Here is a 23,020-nt window from a genome sequence, read left to right on the forward strand (position 1 = left end):
CTGATAAGGGAAAAAGGGGGGATTTTTACTTTTATTACTTTTAAATGTTTTATTTTCTTATTTTTACACATCTTTTTTTAACTTTTTTTTTACTGTATTACTTTGTCCCACTAGGGGACTTGAGGGCAGGAGGCCCTGATCGCTATTCTAATACACTGCACTACATGCGTAGTGCAGTGTATTAGAACTGTCAGCTACTCGCTGACAGCAAGCATAGTGGGTCCTGACGTTGTCAGGACCCACTAGGCTTCCGTCTATGGCATAGCCGGACGCCATTGATTGGTGTCCGGTTGCCATAGTCACCATCACCATCGCCGGCCGCTATCGCGTAGCAGGCCGGCGATGGCAGCTTAACCCCTAAAAAGCCGCGATCTCTATAGAACGCGGCTTTTAAGGGGTTAATCAGCGGGGACACAGCGATCGGTCCCCGCTGTAGGAGCTGTGACAGCTGCTGAACAAGACAGCAGCGTCACAGCTCCTGTATGTGTCGGGAGGACGGCCGAAACTATATAGTCGCAATAGTGCATGACGCTATAAAGGATGAGATCTTGGCCGTATGTCTGGAATGGTCCCACTGGGGGAGTATAATTAATTCTTTGCCCGTCCCACTATTAGTTAATAATAAATATATAATCTGCAATGATAGCATTATCGCAAAAATGTTCTTTACCTTTCGCTACTTATGTTTGAACCTTTGGAATATTCCAGTTCCTTTTGAAGGTGTGCCACTGATCCTCCGCTATTACGCGAATAAATGGAATATTGTATAGACATGGATTTATAATAAGATGAATTATTTGTTTATTCGTTCAGAATAACCTGTAAAAGAAAAGTTTTTCTTTCTTTTTGGAACGAATTATTAGTTGTGAATAAATACAATGTACAAAGAATCTATACATATTTTGTCTATATATATGAAATGACCTCTTGATATCTGCAATGGAGGAACCAATAAAAAACGTTTGGGACACTATAAATACAATGCCCTTGATTACACTTGCCAAAACGGCTCTGAGGAAATCCCGTGTAGGGATGAAACGCGTCAGCTGTTCTAATGGATCTAATCAAGCTGGACAGGTAGTGACGTCCTTACCTGGCCCTGCAAATCCCTGACCAAATTTGGAGACACGATATGGAAGGAAACACCATGTGAATAGAAGTTCACTCATTTACCGGCATATGCTCTTGCCCTCCCGGACTGTGTATCTCCTCGCGCACGTTGTGGACTGAGTGGATGTTAAAAGGAAAAAGTCGCCGGCTATCCAATTTTGCAGTGGAGTTTGAAAGTGGTCTGATATACGGATGATCATACAGCCTGGGACTTCTCTTTGGAAGGTCTCTCCGTCCCACTTATGAATAGACTGCTCCTGCATATGGATCACAGAGGCTGACCTGAACATCAGAGGTAAAAACATAAGCCTCCAGATAAAGTCTGGGAAAATCATTCGCCCTCAAACAAAGAGGATGGAGTGGGATCTATTGCGATCTTGTGTCTATTGAATAGACTGCCTATAACCATTTATCTTCCTTAAAATATAAGGCTGCATGAAATAGGAGGGAAGAGCTTAATAACATATAAATCTGCCGTCAAAACAGCTTATGTACCATAGGATTATTCATTTCCTAGGTCTAAATCTCCTACGCATAGGAGGTTACTACTCAAAAAAGAATGCCACCTATTGCAAATAGGGATGGTGGCCACCCTGAAATGATAAAATTTATTTTGTCAAAAAACGCAAGTGTGAACACAACCCAGTGACTGTTCAGATTATTTTTTCTTTTCTTTTTTGTCCCTATGCTTAGTGAGAACAAATGTAGCATATGAGTGAATTTATCTACATTTTAGGTGTCTTAGATCACTTGTTATCCATCTCTTATGGTCAGGAGATTTTTTTATATTTGTATGTATACATTGATATATCTGAAATTATTCGGAGGTTTAAATAAATTGGATTTTTATATGAATTGTTTATACCTGAGAGTGCCTGCATATATTTCTGGATCTTACATTGATGGCCTAGTCTTAGGATGGGCCATCAATATGTGTTCGGTGGGGGTTCTCCTCAGATCCCCACTGAGGTGCACAATTTAAGGAGGAAAATAAACCACACATTCCATGATGAATCTGCTATGATTAAACACAAAAAGCCATGACACTAGTGTGACCAGAGCCGAACTCGTACTGAGAGGGAGATCCGCATCTCTGCTGCCCCTTTTCTGCTCTCAGTTGGTTGCCACTCCAGTTTTGAGCAGACTGGTTGAGGGGGAATCGGGTGTCAGAATTGGTACCGAAAGGAGGGCAGAGATGGAAAATAATGCTTTGCTTTACTCAATTCTGCTTTTCTGTCTATTACTGCTGTATTAATTTGCTTTTGAAACAAATTGACACCCTCTTTAACATTTTCTTTCATCATTGTGAAATATCTAAAATGCTTGCAAAAAATAAAAGTATAACCTCTCTATGAACTTTTTGTTTATATCCTAGTAGTTAGGGAGCTTTGTCAGTAAGCACTGTGTCTGTGTGCTGTTCACATGTCCATAGAAGCCCCCTTCGCTGATTGAGTCAGCATGCAGCGTTATTTTTTCCCATCAAAACAATGGGCCAGAACCTGGCAGAACCCATTAGAAGTCCAATGGGGTCCGTCATGCATTGGTAGTATCGGTTGAACAACTGTTTTGAAACTTTTACGTTATCAACGGAAACCAGAAGGCAGATGTGAACAGAGGCTAAATGACACTTTTATAGCAATTACGGTACTTTGTCAGTATTTAGGCAGTGCTGAAAAACCAACTAAATTTAAAAAAAAATGGAAAATTGAGACTCTCTGTATTATTTTGCACAACTGTGACCAGTAAGCGTGAGAATCTATGTTCCATATACTGATTCAGGTAAACCATCCATTAGCAATTACCCTTTTTTTTTTTACTAATGAGATTTAACGTTTTGGGAAATGCACCGCTCTTTAGTAATGTCTGTATTCTTTGCTTGGTGATCTCTCTTATCTATTACATTGTTCCCTCTTTTAAAGGCTTCTGATGAAGATGATATGTCTGTGACTAGCAGGAGCAGTCTTAGGGTCAGTAACCCGTGCTCTTCCTGACCTTAGTAAAATATACTCTGCGTGCCAAAACCTGAGTGTGACCAGCTTCACACAAGCGTAATACGGGCCCATTTGTGGGTCAGTATTGCATATGTAAATCTCGGCCCAACTGCGGGTCTAATGACGTGACCTAGCAGCATCATGGGTCCCTATGTTGCTGCTTATTCAAGTCATTAGACCCGCAATACTGTGTTTAAAATATACCCATATTATGCTCGGTGAAACAGGCCTTTGTTTGCTGTGGTGTTTTTGTTTTTTTTTTACTAACTTACCCTGCATACACAATAAGATTTGTATAGTATTTAGGGGCCTTTTACACAGGACTTTTGTGTAAAATCGTAATATACAGTAAAAATTTGCAATCAACAGTAAGGGTATGTGCACACACAAACTCAGAAACATCTGAAAATACGGAGCTGGTTTCAAGGGAAAACAGCTCCTTGTGTTGAGACGTTTTTTAATCAGTCGCGTTTTTTACAGTCGTTTTTGGAGCTGTTTTTCAATAGTCAATGAAAAACGGCTCCAAAAAACGGCTCAAGAAGTGACATGCACTTCTTTTTCGCGGCCGTTTTTTTTATGAGGACGTTTTTAAAAATGGCCGCGTAAAAAAACAGCCCGTCGGAACAGAACGCCGTTTTCCCATTGCAATCAATTGGCAGATGTTTAGAGGCATTCTGCTTCCGATTTTTCGCCCGTTTACGGCCCGAAAAACAGCCGTAAATAAGCAGTGTGAACGTACCCTAAGGGTATGTTCACACGAGGGCGTCCGTAACGGCTGAAATTACGGGGATGTTTCCGCCTGAAAACATCCCCGTAATTTCAGCCGTAACGGCATGTGCAGGCGCTTGAACGCCGCGTCCATTACGGACGTAATTGGCGCTGCTATTCATTGGAGTCAATGAATAACGGCTCCAATTACGGCCAAAGAAGTGACAGGTCACTTCTTTGACGCGGGCGTCTATTTACGCTCCGTTATTTGACAGCGGCGCGTAGATATACGCCTCGTGTGATCAGACAAACGTCTGCCCATTGCTTTCAATGGGCAGATGTTTGTCAACGCTATCGAGGGGCTATTTTCGGACGTAATTCGGGGCAAAAACGCCCGAATTACGTCCGTAATTAGTGCGTGTGAACATACCCTAAGTGTAAGGGCTCATTCAGACGAGCGTAAAACTCGTCAGACGTGCGTAAAACTCGTCAGACGAGCGTAAAACTCGTCAGACGAGCGTAAAACTCGTCAGACGAGCGTAAAACTCGTCAGACGAGCGTAAAACTCGTCAGACGAGCGTAAAACTCATTCAGACGAGCGTGAAAATCACGCACATCACACTGACCCATTGATTTCAATAGGGCCATTCACACATGCAGGAGTTTTCACGCAGTGTGTGTCCGTTGCGTAAAACTCACCGCATGTCATATATTGGTGCGTTTTTCACGCACCTATCGCCCATTGAATTCAATGGGTGCGTGAAAATCACGCACAGCACACAGATGCAAGATCCGTGTGCTGTGCGTGATTTACGCATCAATTCAATTAAAAATTACTAAAAAAAATATGTGCTTTGCGAGTGCGTGAATAACACATGTCCCTCGCAAAGCACACTGATGCATAACGGACCAGATTCTCGCGTGTTTTAGACGCGCTCGTGTGAATGTAAATATGTGCATTGATTTGACTTTTTTTATGATAACCAAAACATTATCGTTGGTCGGCGGTACGTTCCCTTGTGTTAATAGGCATTTGCGAGTCGATAACTAGACAGGAGGTGTGGTGTGGATTTGTTGGCCGAAAAGAGAAGCCATGTCAAAAGCGATCAAATTAACTGAAAAAAATCCGACTGTTGCATATAAATGCATGTCTTTCTAACGTTAATGATTCACTAGATCATCGATCGGCACTTGCTTTTTACAAATTTATCTTCTTGTGTAAAAGGACCCTAATAATGGTAAAATTGGATGCAATGTTCTTTGCTGATAGCAGCAGGGGCACCGGCTACGCTCATATAGTCATCCGTGTTCGCTTTGTGTCATGTGACAATCCTTTACCATTGTGCAGAAAGTCACCAGATGATCACTGAGCTGCATGACCTTATGTTTGTTGTGAGTCACTCAATATGCTGCACGATTAAAGTTAACCATGTTTAATGCAATCATCCTAAAGTATTCATTAAAACACAGGTGTCACCCTGCTATGACTGGTTATAGAAATATGAGAATTATGTATATAGCATTTTCCTAATATAGTTTCAGAATCATTCCCTTTAAAGGTTATGTGAACCATTGTAGCCATTTTTTATTAAATGTTTGTATTTTGTGCTTAAAAACATTTTTCGAATTGACTTTTATTATTCTCTTTTGACTTTTTGCGATGCAGCTTCTCTGTATATTGTAAGAGCAATTTCTATAATTATCAAAATGACTGCATTTATGAATCCTGGACAAATTTGGTTATCGAGAAAAGGAACTCAAGAGTGATGATGATCACTCTCACAATATACTATAAATAGAAACAGCATAGCGACGAATCCATCAGTTTGCTGGACCTGACAGATTTTGGTTACAGTGGCGCTAGGCAGCTTCTATGTGTACTGCATACATAGTAGCCTTATCGCAATAAGTAAAGAGAATTTTGAATAAGTCAACGAAATTTTTTTTTTTTAAGTGCATACAATTCATAATAATAGCAATGAAGCTATAATGGTTTACATAGCCTTTAAGCCATGGGAGTGTTTCAATAATAACTAGCGGGTCTGTGGGAAATGTCAAGTTTCCTTTTCTTGTCCTGCAGACCTGTCTTTAGACTGTTGGCTGCCTTTTAGAGCAGCCCTATAGCTTGTCTGTGGTCTGTAGATAGACCGGCATAAACTGCTCATGATAGCTGATATGTAGGCCAAAAGTGTGAAACTACCTGCAGGTTATTGTCAGAAATGTCCCAAGTCTAAAGGCAGCATTTTTTCAAGAACATATCATGGAAATGTATAGAATTCCCTAATACTTTATATTATTCAATGGCTCCAAAGGTGGAATCGCAATGCAGTGTTGTATTCACATATAATTGTGTTTGCGCTTTACTTGTGATTTTCTACAGGAAGTTGTCCGATATGACACACGGTCCATGTCCCCAATAATAACTGCTCATCACTGGTTTATTGGTTTAGTTCATTAGAAGTTCTATAGAGTTCTGCATTGCCTCAGGATTCATTATTTTGGCATGAAGACTTGTTGTGCTGTGTGTATTCTGTGTGACAGGCCGGCAGACATATCACTCAGCACTTTTTTCTCTTTTTCTAACAGACCAATGGTTACGAGGAGGAATTGCTTGGAGCAACTCCGTATAGGAAATCCAGCAGGGTCAGTGGAGAGCTGAAGATTGGCATGTGGCAGCCGCACTGGCTGGGCATATGTTCAGCTGCATTGAAGATGGCAAAAGCCAAAACCAGTTATTTGATTTGGGGCCTTTTTAACACTTTAAAAATGTCCTGTGAACAGTAGTAAATAATGGCCCTAGCCCTTTATGTCCTACTATGGCCACAACTCCATGTGTTGGTTAATGTGAGTTGTGGTGTTTTTGCTTTACCTCCAGAGCTCAACAGGCAGTGGAGAGACCATCCCGTCTTCCCGGGGACCCCCCAGGGATGAGGCAATGGTTGGTTCTATGCTTGGTGTTGTATCTGGCGCTGGGTGTGCCGCTTGTGCATGGGAACCGCACACCCCTAAACAGAAAGTCTGTGTGTGGTGAATTACAATGCGATTAATATGTTTGCACAATCCAGTTGGTGTCTGGTTCAAAAGCTGCAAATTAATAATACTTAGTGGATGAAATGACTATTAAACTTGCTTTACTCTTTTTGTATTGATATTTCTAATTATTTGATGCAAAATATATACATAGAGCTAGGTATTACCTATCATTCTGCATACAGCAGTTAGTGGGATGCTGGTATGAGGCCATTATCAAGTATCATGGACTGACGATCCTTCTAGTCCAGCTGTTACTGAAGTGCAACATCCACAAGAGACAATGACCTACTTTGCTAATTGCTGAAATACCAAATGCTTTGCAATATTTGTGTGGAAAGGGTGTTTCTTATTATGAGTTCATATGTCCATTACCCAACACATTTCTAGCTCTACGCCGTGTTTTCCCATATCTGCAGCCACTGTGTATATATTTTTAAGTAAGTAGCTCTGTAGCTGTGGGCAGCTGCTAGGTTATCTGTAGATGGACCTCATTGTGATTCATGAGTGCTATACATTCGTGCACAGTACTTTTTAGGTGTAGGTAAAGTTGGGCCCTGTTCACATTGTTTGCGATTTACGTTTAGGGTTCACATCCGCATCGGGCTTCCGTTCATGGGTTCCATTGGACATTTCCGTTGGAGGAACTGATGAACGAAAAGCCAAACGGAAACCATAGCCTCCGTTTGCATTACTATTGATTGCAAAGCACATGTTTTCTTATTCTTCAATGGAATTGATGTGCAAATCATGCACAGCACACATGTGCATCCGTGTGCTGTGCCTGATTTTCACGCACCCATTGACATCAATGGGCGCGTAGATGCGTGAAAAACACACCAATATAGGACGTGCAGTGAGTTTCACGCAACGGACACGCTGCGTGAATGGCCCCATTGAAATCAATGGCTCGGTGTGCTGTGCGTGATTTTCACGCACAGCACACGGACGAGTTATACGCTCGTCTGAAGGAGCCCTAAGATATGTTTTCTTATATCCACAAGATGCTGGATGAAGTTATTCACGAATTCCATGAAACATGTCAATAAAAAATGTCACACAAACAAATGAAAGCTCCCGTCCTGAGGCTCTGTATTCCAGCAGATTTCACATACATTAAATATTAGGAACAACTAATGCTAAAGTCATTTGTGGCATCAATTAAACAATATGATTTTATATTCTTGTCATTTCCTTATAAACAATAGAGACTCAATGGTAACAGGAATTGTTTTGTGATGCAGTGCATGTCCGTGTGCCCTGAAGTTGAAAGGTTAACGCTGTCTGTCTCTGTCTGTCTGTCTTGACTGAACGGCTTCCATCTGTCATGCTTCTTCCTGTCTCTCCTGTATAGAGCGCTTATTACTCTGACCTCAGCCTGGCCAGTGCTCCACTCACAGCCAAGTCTCAGCAGCCGTCTGTACACAATGGAAATCGGGTCTGTTCCTTTCCGCTCACTTCTTGTTTCTGGTTGGCTTTTGTATAGTGCACTGTGTAACTTATTGAATGGCCTATCTGGCTATATTTGTGTGGAATGGTGTGATTAACTACAATTTCTGATTTTTTTATTTTTGTTAATTTTGAGGAAATTTCACATGTTGGACGAGCTTATATATGTAGAATGTTTATAGTTCTTGGATAGAGTAACAATTTATAAGCCAGGGTACCGATTGTTTTAAAAACTATGCACACCTTTGCAACCATTTTATTGGTTTCCATGGTTGCAGACTACAAACAAACTCTGTGTAGTCCTGCAGTCCTACTCGCCTACATCTGTCCTATATTTCTTGCTAACCTACATTTAGTATGTTAGATTGAAGTATAAGGACAGACAAGAGTGTGACTGCAGGGTCAAACTACACATGGTTTCTTTGTAGTCTGTTACCATGGAGACACATCGGTCTGCACAGGTGCTTTAGACACAAAGTTGTGGGAGATTTTTAATCAAGACTATTTGCAAAGTTGCTTCATTTTTAATTGTTAGTTGCATTAGATAAAAAAAAAAATGTATTGCAAAGGTGAACATATCATTTAAAGAGGCTCTGTCACCACAGAGTATAAGTGCCCTATCTTTTACATAATGTGATCGGCGCTGCAATGTAGATTACAGCAGTGTTTTTTATTTAGAAAAACTATCATTTTTGACCTATATTAGCTTTATGCTAATGAGTTTCTTAATGAACAACTGGGCGTGTTTTTTACTTTTTGGCCAAGTGGGCGTTGTACAGAGGAGTGTATGATGCTGTCCAATCAGTGACCAATCAGCGTCATGCACTTCTCCCCATTCATTTACACAGCACATGGCGATATAGCTATATCGCTATCTGCAGTCACATAAACACACTATAACATTACTGCAGTGTCCTGATAATGAATATACATTACCTCCAGCCAGGACGTGATGTGTATTCAGAATCTTGACACTTCGCTAACACAATCCCGACACTACAGCACAACAAGCGTAATCTCGCGAGATTACGCTGTAAACTGTCATTTCAAACGAGATTACGCTTGCTGTGCTGTAGTATAAAAAAAATTGGATTGCACTCCTGGTTAAGATATTCAGGTGCTATGAGGGTTCGGGTTTGGGTAACACAATATACATCAAGAAGATAACTCAAACACTCAAGCGAATGGATAAGAAAGATTTGTTTATTATTTTGTTTTCAGTTTTATCTTCACTGAAGTAAATCTTCACAAGATTTCCGTAATTTTTTACAGGCGATTTTTATCGACGTTTCGGCCAAACCAGGCCCTTATTATCGCTTAAACTCTAGTAATGTAGATGATGACTACTCCTACTGCACATGCTTGGAGTTATGATCACTGCTCTTTGATATCATCTTGAACAAGATGATATCAAACTGCTAGAGCAGTGATCATAAATCCAAGACTGTGCAGTAGGAGTAGTCATCATCTACATTACTAGAGTTTAAGCGATTATGATAAGGGCCTGGTTTGGCCGAAACGTTGATAAAAATCACCTGTAAAAAATTACGGAAATCTTGTGAAGATTTACTTCAGTGAAGATAAAACTGAAAACAAAATAATAAACAAATCTTTCTTAACCCAAGCACTCAAGCGAATGGATATCTTCTTGATGCTGTGCTGTAGTGTCGGGATTGTATTAGCGAAGTGTCAGGATTCTGAATACACATCACGTCCTGGCTGGAGGTAATGTATATTCATTGTCAGGACACTGCAGTAACGTTATAGTGTGTTTATGTGGCTGCACATAGCGATATAGCTATATCGCTATGTTCTGTATAAATGAATGGAGAGAAGTGTATGACTCTGATTTGTCACTGATTGGTCAGCATCATACACTCCTCTGTACAATGCCCACTTGGCCAAAAAGTAAGACGCCCAGTTGTTCATTGAGAAACTCATTAGCATAAAGCGAATATAGGTCATAACTTCGTCAAAAATGATTGTTTTTCTAAATAAAAAAACACTGCTGTAATCTACATTATAGCGCCGATCACATCATGTACAAGATAGGCCACTTATAATGTGGTGACAGAGCCTCTTTAAGATGTATTCACATAATTCTTATGATTCCCGGCTAGCATCATCTCATGAAACCTATTCATTTACGCTGGCAGTAACTCGTTGTAACACATGTTTGAGGTTCTCACCAATTACAGGCTGTTCTTAATGAACTAAATGGGTTCTATACATAGATCTAGAAAGAGGGGAAAAAAAAAGAACTGAGCATGTTCAGTGGACCAACTTAATCTCATTCACAGTCTTAGAATTTTGTATTTATATGGTCTTTTGTGATTTGATCCATTGGCTTAAATGATCTTATCTGCATAAAATTTCTTAACATTTTCCAGACCTGATTATTATCATTACTGCTACAATTGTAGTTTAAGCATGTAAACATGGAAAACTTCTCTATGGGGAGTCGCAGAACTGGGTCATTTTTGTGATGACGGTCTATCGTGTAACTTTGGTAAGTATATAAATTCGGTCAGATGGAAGTATTGTCCCCATTTTTTAACGGTATTCCATCCCTCGTACCCAGAGCCCCCGGGGTTCTACTGAAGTATACTTGGAGCACCTTGGGGATCTATGGTGCGGTGTGTTCAGTTGAACCACAGGGAGGAGGGGTCCGGGCGTTAGACTGAATACGGAGTTAAACACAGCTACAATATGGCCATTTGAATGAGACCTCTGTTGTGTGTTCTCCCTTTAGGACAGATTGGCTAGTCTGCTCTTCATGGACAAGATCCATACATAGTTATCTGGGCGTACTCTTTTGTTGTTTTCAGTCTATATTATAACCGCAAAGACATTCGGTTGTTGCATTGGGCATGCTCAGTTTTTTTTAAAAATTATTTTGTAGAATTGTATGGACCCCTTCCAATTTTACATGGTCACGTAGTGGAGATTGCCTTCTAGTACATCTCAGAAAGCCACAGGCTGTATAACCCTGCCCTGATATGTATGATGTAGTGTGATGTCTCAATTTATATTGATGCTGATCCTGTCCATCATTATCATGATGACAGGAGTAAATTCTTTCTTTTTGCCTCACACTTTCATCCTCTCTTTCCAGCCATCACTATTGAACTGCAACTCTCTACCTTCCAGATCACAGCGGGTGGGTCACCTCTTAGTCAATCCACTATAATTCTTTGCTTTCCTTTCCTTGCTTTTAAGTTACATTTTCCCGCATGACTTTTTGTTTCCTTCCCTTATCTGTTTGTATCATTGTACCCCAGCTGACTGTTTGCTTTCCTTCTTCTCCTTGCTGGTAGGGGTCTCTGTATGATGAGGGTGCCACCAGCGGTAGCCGTCGATCTTCAAGTTCACGACCTGTGAGATTATTATCCTTGCCTATGTTTCTCCTTTACAATAATCTGTATATTAGACTTTAAGATGCTGTGGTTGGAATTCGCACAACTGCTGCTCCATAACAAAAATTTGCGGCAGGCCACGCCCTTTCACTAATCCCTCCTCCCCCCCCCCCCACTTTCCAGAAAAGTGACAAAGGCAGCGTGCAAAGACAAGTCTCCAAATTTTGGAGGAAAAAAATACCTCTGTTGCGCAAATTACAACTTTGCCAGACCAAAGATCTGGCGTAGATTGCTTAATAGATCGGCCCCAAAGTCTTACATTTTCCTAATAGCAATTTTAGAAATATGTCTGCCCTTGTGATCACTATTTCTCTGCAGAAACATTTTGATACATGAGACAGAAATGAGCAGCTCTCTCTATATCCGCTTTGTACTTGCGGTGCAGTCGGCCTTTAAACAAATAGCTGAGTTGGACGTTCTTTTCACACTGGTGCTGCCCTAACACACATCTCGCAGAGCATTTCAATAAGAGGAATGTTTATCTAAGCTGTATTCCTGAGAACCTTTTGCCCATTTGATTATTTTTAGCGTGGCACTTAGCTTATTGTTGTCATAGCAGGACTAGTTGGACAGGCCTGTAAATGGAGAAAAGGCTAGGACTTATTGTTCAGGTAAATATAATAGCCTTGAAATATCCTACTGTATAACAGGGGCACCATCCTGCTCCGTTCAGATTCTCATTCTTTTATAGACCTCTTTATATTCATTTTACTATATATCTGGTCATTCTCCTTTTTTTTTTGTTTCTATTTTTCTGTCATGCTGATGTTCCTTTCCTTATACTTTTGTGCTTCGTGACTATTGAAGCCCTCTGAGTACAGTTGTTACCTGGGTTCTGGATCTCGTGCCTCTTCTCGTGCCAGCTCTGCCCGTGCCAGCCCAGTGGTGAGGACTGTTTTTATTCTGTCCTTTCTTTAATGCCTCTTCCTAAAGTGTTGTGTGTAAGGGTTTCGTTCGCATGGGATTAAGGCTGTGTTCTTCTCCTACTGACTTTAATTTAGGAAAATGTATGATTGTGATGTTCCATGGAAGCAGTACTAGGGGCGTTTCCTTGAACACATTGGTGTGATTGGTTGCCAACGTTTTTGGTTAAAGAGGCTCTGTCACCAGATTTTTCAACCCCTATCTGCTATTGCAGCAGATAGGCGCTGCAATGTAGATTACAGTAACGTTTTTATTTTTAAAAAACGAGCATTTTTGGCCAAGTTATGACCATTTTTGTAGTTATGCAAATGAGGCTTGCAAAAGTCCAAGTGGGTGTGTTTAAAAGTAAAAGTCCAAGTGGGCGTGTATTATGTGCGTACATCGGGGCGTTTTTAATACTTTTTACTAGCTGGGCGTTCTGACGAGAAGTATCATCCACTTCTCTTCAGAACGCCCAGCTTCTGCCAGATCACGCTGTGACGTCACTCACAGGTCCTGCATCGTGTCAGACGAGCGAGGACACATCGGCACCAGAGGCTACAGTTGATTCTGCAGCAGCATCAGCGTTTGCAGGTAAGTAGCTACATCGACTTACCTGCTAAAATGGTCATAACTTGGCCAAAAACTTGGCCATAACTTGGCCAAAAAAAAAGGGGTAGCCAGGTTAGAGAGGGGTCAGACTATATTGGTGGGGGGAGATACAGAATGTGGGGAGAGGACTAGACAACAAGATAAGGAGATCCTTTCGTTACAAAACATCAGTGTAAATAAAAAGGACCGATTAATGTCAAATCACATTTCTGATAATAAAAGTGAAAAACTGACAGGCAAGTTAAAGTGTGTGTTCACAAATGCCAGAAGTCTAGCAAGCAAAATGGGGGAGCTGGAGGCCTTGATACTGGAAGAAAATATAGATATAGTTGGTGTTGCTGAAACATGGCTGGACTCTTCACATGACTGGGCTGTAAATCTACAGGGTTTTACACTTTTTCGTAAAGACAGGACAAATAGGAAAGGTGGTGGTGTATGTCTGTATGTGAGAAGTGATATGAAGGCGAGTGTGAAAGAGACAATAGTGGGTGAAGACTGTGAGGAGGTTGAAACCTTGTGGGTGGAACTAGAAAGGGAGGTAAACATTGAAAAAATTACTTTTGGTGTAATCTATAGACCCCCCAATATAACTGAGGAGATGGAAGGTCAGATATATAAACAGATGGAGCGGGCTGCACAGGCGGGTACTGTAGTGATAATGGGAGATTTTAATTTCCGGGATATTAATTGGTGTCATGGTTCGGCTTCAACTGCAAAGGGGAGACATTTCCTCAACCTGTTGCAGGAAAATTTTATGGGCCAGTTTGTGGAAGACCCGACTAGAGGTGAAGCTCTGTTGGATCTGGTCATTTCTAATAATGCAGAGCTTGTTGGGAATGTCAATGTTCGTGAAAACCTCGGTAACAGTGATCACAATATAGTTACATTTTACCTATACTGTAAAAAACAAACGCAGGCTGGGAGGGCAAAAACATTTAATTTTAAGAAAGCCAATTTCCCCAGGATGAGGGCTGCAATTCAGGATATAGACTGGGAAGAACTAATGTCAAATAATGGAACAAATGATAAATGGGAGATTTTCAAATCTACTTTGAGTTATTATAGTGCAAAATTTATTCCTACAGGTAATAAGTATAAACGACTCAAATTAAACCCCACATGGCTTACACCTTCTGTGAAAGGGGCAATACATGACAAAAAAAGGGCATTTAAAAAATACAAATCTGAGGGTACAGCTGTAGCCTTTGTAAAATATAAAGAGCTTAATAAAATCTGTAAAAATGTAATAAAATTAGCAAAAATACAAAATGAAAGGCAGGTGGCCAAGGATAGTAAAACAAATCCTAAAAAATTCTTCAAGCATATAAATGCAAAAAAGCCAAGGTCTGAACATGTAGGACCCCTAGATAATGGTAATGGGGAGTTGATCACAGGGGATCAAGAGAAGGCAGAGTTACTAAATGGGTTCTTTAGCTCTGTATATACAACAGAAGAAGGAGCAGCTGATGTAGCCGGTGCCAGTGCTGTTAATATATCAGTTGATATACTGAATTGGATGAATGTAGAGATGGTCCAAGCTAAATTAAATAAAATAAATGTGCACAAGGCCCCAGGACCAGATGGGTTACACCCTAGAATTCTTAAAGAGCTTAGTTCAGTTATTTCTGTCCCCCTTTTCATAATATTCAGAGAATCTCTAGTGACAGGTATAGTGCCAAGGGACTGGCGCAGGGCAAATGTGGTGCCTATTTTCAAAAAGGGCTCTAGGTCTTCCCCGGGTAATTATAGACCAGTAAGCTTAACATCCATCGTGGGGAAAATGTTTGAGGGGCTATTGAGGGACTATATACAGGATTATGTGACAATAAATAGCATTATAAGTGACAGCCAGCACGGTTTTACTAAGGACAGAAGTTGTCAAACTAACCTAATCTGTTTTTATGAAGAGGTGAGCAGAAGTCTAGACAGAGGGGCCGCTGTGGATTTAGTGTTTTTGGACTTTGCAAAGGCATTTGACACTGTCCCCCATAGACGCCTAATGGGTAAATTAAGGACTATAGGTTTAGAAAATATAGTTTGTAATTGGATTGAGAATTGGCTCAAGGACCGTATCCAGAGAGTTGTGGTCAATGACTCCTACTCTGAATGGTCCCCGGTTATAAGTGGTGTACCCCAGGGTTCAGTGCTGGGACCACTATTATTCAACTTATTTATTAATGATATAGAGGATGGGATTAATAGCACTATTTCTATTTTTGCAGATGACACCAAGCTATGTAATATAGTTCAGACTATGGAAGATGTTCATGAATTACAGGCAGATTTAAACAAACTAAGTGTTTGGGCGTCCACTTGGCAAATGAAGTTTAATGTAGATAAATGTAAAGTTATGCATCTGGGTACCAACAACCTGCATGCATCATATGTCCTAGGGGGCGCTACACTGGCGGATTCACTTGTTGAGAAGGATCTGGGTGTACTTGTAAATCATAAACTCAATAACAGCATGCAGTGTCAATCAGCTGCTTCAAAGGCCAGCAGGATATTGTCGTGTATTAAAAGAGGCATGGACTCGCGGGACAGGGATGTAATAATGCCACTTTACAAAGCATTAGTGAGGCCTCATCTAGAATATGCAGTTCAGTTCTGGGCTCCAGTTCATAGAAAGGATGCCCTGGAGTTGGAAAAAATACAAAGAAGAGCAACGAAGCTAATAAGGGGCATGGAGAATTTAAGTTATGAGGAAAGATTGAAAGAATTAAACCTATTTAGCCTTGAAAAAAGACGACTAAGGGGGGACATGATTAACTTATATAAATATATTAATGGCACATACAAAAAATATGGTGATATCCTGTTCCTTGTAAAACCCGCTCAAAAAACAAGGGGGCACTCCCTCCGTCTGGAGAAAAAAAGGTTCAAGCTGCAGAGGCGACAAGGCTTCTTTACAGTAAGAACGGTGAATTTATGGAATAGTCTACCGCAGGAGCTGGTCACAGCAGGGACAGTAGATGGCTTTAAAAAAGGGTTAGATAATTTCCTAGAACAAAAAAATATTAGCTCCTATGTGTAGAAATTTTTCCTTCCCTTTTCCCTTCCCTTGGTTGAACTTGATGGACATGTGTCTTTTTTCAGCCGTACTAACTATGTAACTATGTAACTATGTAACTGTAATCTACATTGCAGCGCCTATCTGCTGCAATAGCAGATAGGGGTTGCAAAATCTGGTGACAGAGCCTCTTTAAAGAGACTGCAGTAAATTGTGTGGGTTTATTTTTGCCATGTTTTTGTGGCTCAGTAATGGTACAGCTTTTGTGCCGCGCCACTACCTATTGTCACGGTCTGTGGGTATGTGGACCCACTAGGCCGCACCGCTGTAGCGTGGAGGCAGCTGGCCAAACACAGCACCCAAACAATAAAAAGTCGAGCACCACGTTACCTGAATAGTCCAGACAGTGGCAGAGACTTTAGCACGGATGGAGGTGGGTGCAGCAGGCTGCGCAAGACGTGGCGGATGACAGGCTGCGCCAGACGTGGCGGGTGACAGCAGGTGCAGTAGGATGCGCCAGACGTGGCGGATAACAGGAGCAGCAGAACACTACTCCAATCACTAGCAGGCTCAGGAACAATAACACACCACGGGATACAGGTAGCAGGGCACGGGAACACTGGAACAGGGTAAACACTAAGGGACCATTTGCAAAGACTAACATGGGAATTACTAACAATGCTCAGGCAAGGAGTGAAGGGGCAGGGCCCTTTTATAGTCCAGGGTGATCTGGGAGTAATTAGTCCATTCTTAACGTGTGCGCGCCAGCCCTTTAAGGCCGGGAATGAGCTCATGCGCGCACCCTAGTGGTCACTGCAGGCCAGGACGGCTGCATGTGCTGCCATCCTTGGGGAGGAAGACATCGGCAGGATGAAAGGGGTCTGCGGCCGTCACACCTATATGTAGATATGATTAAATATTGTGTATGTGATGAAAGTCAAGTAGCTATGCAAGGTTTCATTATGCTACAATATGTTGTGAATGAATCCACTTCATTTTTATGCATTCTGTGATTAGGATAGTGATCATTTAAAATAGTATGATAAAAACCTAAATGACACTTGCATGAGCTGAGCCACAAAAGTCTTGCAATGCTCAAGATGATGTTTGTTATTTTATTTATTTATTTTTGGTTCAAATGATAAAAACTGAATGTAGAATGTCAACCTTTTTTAATATAGTCCACTCATATTAAGTTCTTATGCCAAATGTGCTTCCACCTCTAATTATCAACGTTTTCCATATACATAACCGCACATATTTCCTCTTTTAATCAGTCTTCAGAACCCACTGGCCCGTCTTTATTGCGTCGTGGGTCCACCAGTGGCAGTGTCCACGCACAGAGTCATATTGAGGATGTGTCTGCTCCTTCAATAAGCAGAGTTAGTGCGTGTGGAGGCATGAAGTGCATTGTGTGGCTTTCGCTTGTTGATAACGTAAAATTTAGAATGCTGACAGCATTTTGTGTAGCGAACCAAACAACTAATCGGAAACTTTCTTGTGGGTGACATAAAAAATTTCAGCACATCTTCCATCTTATTTATTATTATTATTATTTAATATTAACGTATGTTACTGCCCTGAGAAACCATAACAGGACATCGGATATTTGCCTGTGCTGTACTAATACACCCAGGATTTAAACCTTTCTGTTCAGAGTTTAACTTCTGTTTATTTTTTAATATTTCAGGTTGAGGAAAGATCAGATAAAGACTTTGCAGATAAGGTGAGTGTTTTGTTTTTTTAGCTACATTTATAGAACCGTGCTGGAATGGAATATGTTATGTAGTTTTCATTACTTTCATTGTTTTGCTAGTGACCACAAACGTAAAAAGTACACTTTAGTGAAAAACGACAGGAAGCTAGCAACTCTTCACACGTGGTCACCCTGTTCTCCTAAGGTGCTACTAACACGTCCTTCTCAGGGGAACTGTGGCAGTGGCGTTCAGCGCTCACTCTTTAGGCTGGGTTCACAGGAGCACATTACGTCCGTAAAGGACGGAACGTATTTCGGCCGTAAGTCTCGGACTGTACACACTGCAGGGAGCCGGGCTCCTAGCATTATAGTTATGTACGACGCTAGGAGTCCCTGCCTCTCCATGGAACTACTGTCCCGTACTGAAAACATGATTACAGTACGGGACAGTTGTCCTGCAGCGAGGCAGGGACTCCTAGCATCGTACATAACTATGATGCTAGGAGCCCGGCTCTCTGCACTGTGTTCGGTCCGGGACTTGCGGCTGAAATACGTTCTGTCCATTACGGACCGAACATGCTCGTGTGAACCCAGCCTACCCGTGTGTCTTGTCACCGTTTATCTTGGCTGTATCACACATTTTAAAGCAAGTCACCTGGGATGATCTTGGGAAAGAAATGTATGGCCCTACTTTTTAACATTTTTAGAGACTTGGGTATTGTCTTTAAAAACGAGTTACAGAGATTACATAGAACTACAAGAATAACATAGAAATCATTGTTCGGAGCCGTGAGCAAGGACATGGCTACAGAAAGACTGAGCTTCCTCTCTGCCTTCTCTCCCCCGCTCTTCAATAGCTGCTGAAAAGCTGCAATATTTAAACAAAATGTGTGTTTTATGTCCTTACACTAATAATTGCAAATTTTTATATTTAAGTTTTAGATGGCATATTAAAGGGATGTGATTTTTTTCTTATTAGGGGCTGAAAATAAAATGCTTACCTATCCTTTCCCTCGGTGATCCATTGCTGTGGCTCCGGCGGCGCTCCTGGTGGTTGTTTATATGCACGTAGAGTGTAACCACTGCAGCCAATCAGAGGGCTCAGCTGGGCTCTTTGGTGACCAATGGTATTTCTAGCATAATGCCAGATATACAACATATGGTTGCTGAGCCCTCTGATTGGCTGCGGTGCCTCAGCAGCGCTGGATCACTGGGGGGCAAGAATAGGTAAGCATTGTTTTTTTTGGTTTATTTATTTAATTTCCAGCCCCTAATAAAAAAAAAAATGTCACATCCTGTTTAACCCTTTTAATGTAGTTCATGTTATGTAACAGCTTTACTATATTACATCAATAATTTATCTTACCTTCTGTCCCAGAGTGGCCGACCTGTCTCTAGCTTGTCTGCAGCAACTCTTGCTTCGTTGGGTGGGACATCTTCACGTAGGGGAAGCGGAGACACCTCCATATCTGTCGATACAGAGGCATCAATTCGAGAAATAAAGGTGAGTGTGCAAGCGCAGCAATTTTAAGAAGCTTCCAGGTATATCCACTTTAGAATGTTGTGAGGAGCTGCCACATGGACTGTAGTATCAAGATTAAGCTGATTCATGCTCTCTTTTTTTTGTCTAGTGATCCCTGTAAAAGAGGCTCTGTCACCACATTATAAGTGGCCTATCTTGTACATGATGTGATCGGCGCTGTAATGTAGATTACAGCAGTGCTTTTTTATTTAGAAAAACGATAAATTTTGACGGAGTTATGACCTATATTAGCTTTATGCTAATGAGTTACTCAATGGACAACTGGGCGTGTTTTACTATATGACCAAGTGGGCGTTGTACAGAGGAGTGTATGACGCTGACCAATCAGTGACCGATCAGCGTCATACACTTCTCTCCATTCATTTACACTGCAGATATCGATATAGCTATATCGCTATCTGCAGCCTCATACACACACACACTAACATTACTGCAGTGTCCTGATAATGAATATACATTACCTCCAGCCGTGACGTGTATTCATTCTCCTGACCACTTCGGTAGCGTCTGTGTGATTTACAGCACAGCACAGCGAGATCTCACTGTGGATGACAGTTTACAGCGTAATCTCACGAGACTACGCCTGCTATGCTGTAAATCACACAGACGCTACAGAAGTGGTCACGAGAATGAATACACATGATGTCCTGGCTGGAGGTAATGTATATTCATTGTCATGACACATGAGTAGCGTTATAGTGTGTTTATGTGACTGCAAATAGCGATATAGCTATATCGATATCTGCAGTGTAAATGAATGGAGAGAAGTGTATGACGCTGATTGGTCAGCGTCATACACTCCTCTGTACAACGCCCACTTGGTCATATAGTAAAACACGCCCAGTTGTCCATTAAGAAACTCATTAGAATAAAGCTCATATAGGTCATAACTCACTCAAAAATGATCGTTTTTCTATATAAAAAAACACTGCTGTAATCTACATCATGTACAATATAGGGCACTTATAATGTGGTGACAGAGCCTCTTTAAGTGGTAGGGATCCCTGGATGGTGAGACCTCCTTTTGGAATTTGCGTTTGATTTCTATTGCTTAGCAGCAATAAGTTATTTCTGGAGTGACTGGACTTGTAGGCAATAAAACAAAGTTTACTCTACTGATATTCATAATTGGGCGGTTACTCCACTGTGATGGTGTTTGCTTTAGCAGTAATCACATTTTACACAATAATGAATAATATTTGATTTGCAATTTTTTTGTCTTGTTTTTAGAAAAATGTTTGACATGCAACATATCTCGAAAAACGTTTTATGAAATCTAAGCCACGTGACCACTTACATGTCTGTGTCAAAAAAACATAAAAATGTCTCCAACTGCTGTCTTCGTGCATGTGGCACAAATATTTAGCCCATCTGTAAAGAAATACAACACATATAAGAGTGAGGGGGCTCTCTCCATTCCAGATCAGAGTAGTACAATGCTTACCACAAACTGATTATTCCTGAAATGTTGGAAACCAGGTACTCCACTACTAATACGTTTACCACCACCTCTTTATTATGTTTTTCCCTTAAAGTGGTCCTCTGCTTTGGCCAATCTCTTCTTGTTACAATAATTGGTCCCTTGACAATAAGCTGATCACAAAGTGTCCCCCTGCTGGGACCCCCAGCAATCAGCAGTTAGCTGTGCGGAAACTTGGCAGAAAAGGTCGCCGATCAATGAGGCAGCTCGTTTTCTCCTTTCACAAGGAGCAATTAATGGTTATGTACGGGGACGAGCGATCGTTACTACAATCGTTCGTCCCCATACCTTTTAGTCATGTCGGCAGGTAGATGTGCTGCTGACGAATAACATTTATTGCTGCATAACGAGCAGATCGGCCGATGAGCACATTGGCTGATCGTTGCCCAGTTTACACAGGGCAATGATCGGGAACGAGCGTTCATACGAGCACTCGTTTGCCCGATCATTGACCCGTGTAAAAGTGTTGAAGTATTACACAATCCCCATTCAAATCAATAGGTTGTCTATATAATACAGGACAGATCCTCCAGAGCGAGAGATGCTTTTTGTGACCACTCTGGTGGAGATGAGGATCCTGAACAAGGGACCCCCTTCTATTAGCTAATTTCCTAATAGAGATATATGAAAATGGGTTTTCTAACTCCTTTAAAGAGGCTCTGTCACCAGATTATAAGTGCCCTATCTCCTACATAATGTGATTGGCGCTGTAATGTAGATAACAGCAGGGGTTTTTATTTTGAAAAACGATCAATTTTGAGCAAGTTATGAGCTAGTTTAGATTTATGCTCATGAGTTTCTCAATGGACAACTGGGCGTGTTTTTACTTTTTACCAACTGGGTGTTGTACAGAGGAGTGTATGAGGCTGACCAATCAGTGACTAATCAGCATCATACACTTCTCATTGTTCCAGCCCAGCTTCTTTCACTGCACAATCACACTGTGCTGTGGATCATGCTGGGCTGGAACAATGAGAAGTGTATGATGCTGATTAGTCACTGATTGGTCAGCCTCATACACTTCTCTGTACAACACCCAGTTGGTAAAAAGTTAAAACACGCCCAGTTGTCCATTGAGAAACTCATTAGCATAAATCTAAACTAGCTCATAACTTGCTCAGAAATGATCGTTTTTCAAAATAAAAACCCCTGCTGTTATCTACATTATAGCGCCAATCACATTATGTAGGAGATAGGGCACTTATAATCTGGTGACAGAGCCTCTTTAAGTCAGTGAATGCAGCACTGTGTTCTACGGAGTGTCATTCCCCACCCTCCTAATTGAGAATGGAGGATTTGAGAATTTGTCTCTTGACCTATTTGTTCTAGAACCTGTTTGTGGTATTGTTTTCCTGTACTGCCTGTCTAGATTCAATTATTTTTCATTTTAGTTTCTCAAATTACCTAAAACTTGTTTTCTCCGAAATTTTAAGACACCTGCTGTCTTGTTTAGAATCTGAGCCACATATTTTGCGACTTTCTTCATTATAAGCTGCAGCATTGTTTACGTTGCTTAATTGTTGAATTAAACTGCAATGGCGTGAACAGTCCTTTAGGCTTCGTTCACATCTGCTTTGGATGCTCCGTTAGGGGCCTCTGTCGCAGATCCAGCAGGGATTACCGGAGATTGCCAGAGACAAAAGCACAGCATGCTGCGCTATCGTGACCTGAAAAATCACGGACACCCAACGGAACCCATTGAAGTTAATGGGTTTGATCGACGAAGCAGAATATCGGAATTTTACAACGCATCTGCGAACCAGGCCTTACCTGATCATTGGCCAGTGTAAAAGAGTGTGTTGGACAATAATGCAATTAAAGAGGATATTTTAAAGGGGTCTGGACCCGCACAAAAAGTGTAATAATAAATAATACCAAGGGACTGTATTCAAGGCGAAAAAGGACATGTGATGTTTTTTTTTTTTTTTTTTAAACCACATACCTCCCCTTATTCCCGTCGTCCTCCAGATCCCAGTGCTATAATAGTTTTGATCAGTGGGGTCCAGGTGTGGAGAATTGCTCGGGGGAGTGCTGTTCTGCTTCGTCACTGATTGGCTTTCTTCGTAAAGCCA

General features: G+C 41.2%; 1 protein-coding gene across 1 annotated transcript in view; it reads left to right on the top strand.

Annotated features, from left to right (window-relative positions):
- Positions 1-2,999: 2,999 nt before the first annotated feature.
- Positions 3,000-23,020, top strand: part of LOC142656580 (uncharacterized) — a 43,893-nt gene continuing 23,872 nt past the window's right edge. Inside the window, exons 1-7 of the mRNA XM_075831512.1 lie at positions 3,000-3,077; positions 8,194-8,277; positions 11,404-11,448; positions 11,606-11,665; positions 12,512-12,589; positions 17,920-17,955; positions 19,304-19,429. Of these exons, the coding sequence (XP_075687627.1) occupies positions 3,048-3,077; positions 8,194-8,277; positions 11,404-11,448; positions 11,606-11,665; positions 12,512-12,589; positions 17,920-17,955; positions 19,304-19,429 (459 nt within the window). The 5' untranslated portion in view covers positions 3,000-3,047. The remainder of the gene's footprint in view (positions 3,078-8,193; positions 8,278-11,403; positions 11,449-11,605; positions 11,666-12,511; positions 12,590-17,919; positions 17,956-19,303; positions 19,430-23,020) is intronic.

This window comes from Rhinoderma darwinii, chromosome 6 (genome assembly GCF_050947455.1).
Source record: "Rhinoderma darwinii isolate aRhiDar2 chromosome 6, aRhiDar2.hap1, whole genome shotgun sequence".
Classification (NCBI taxonomy): Eukaryota; Metazoa; Chordata; class Amphibia; order Anura; family Rhinodermatidae; genus Rhinoderma; species Rhinoderma darwinii.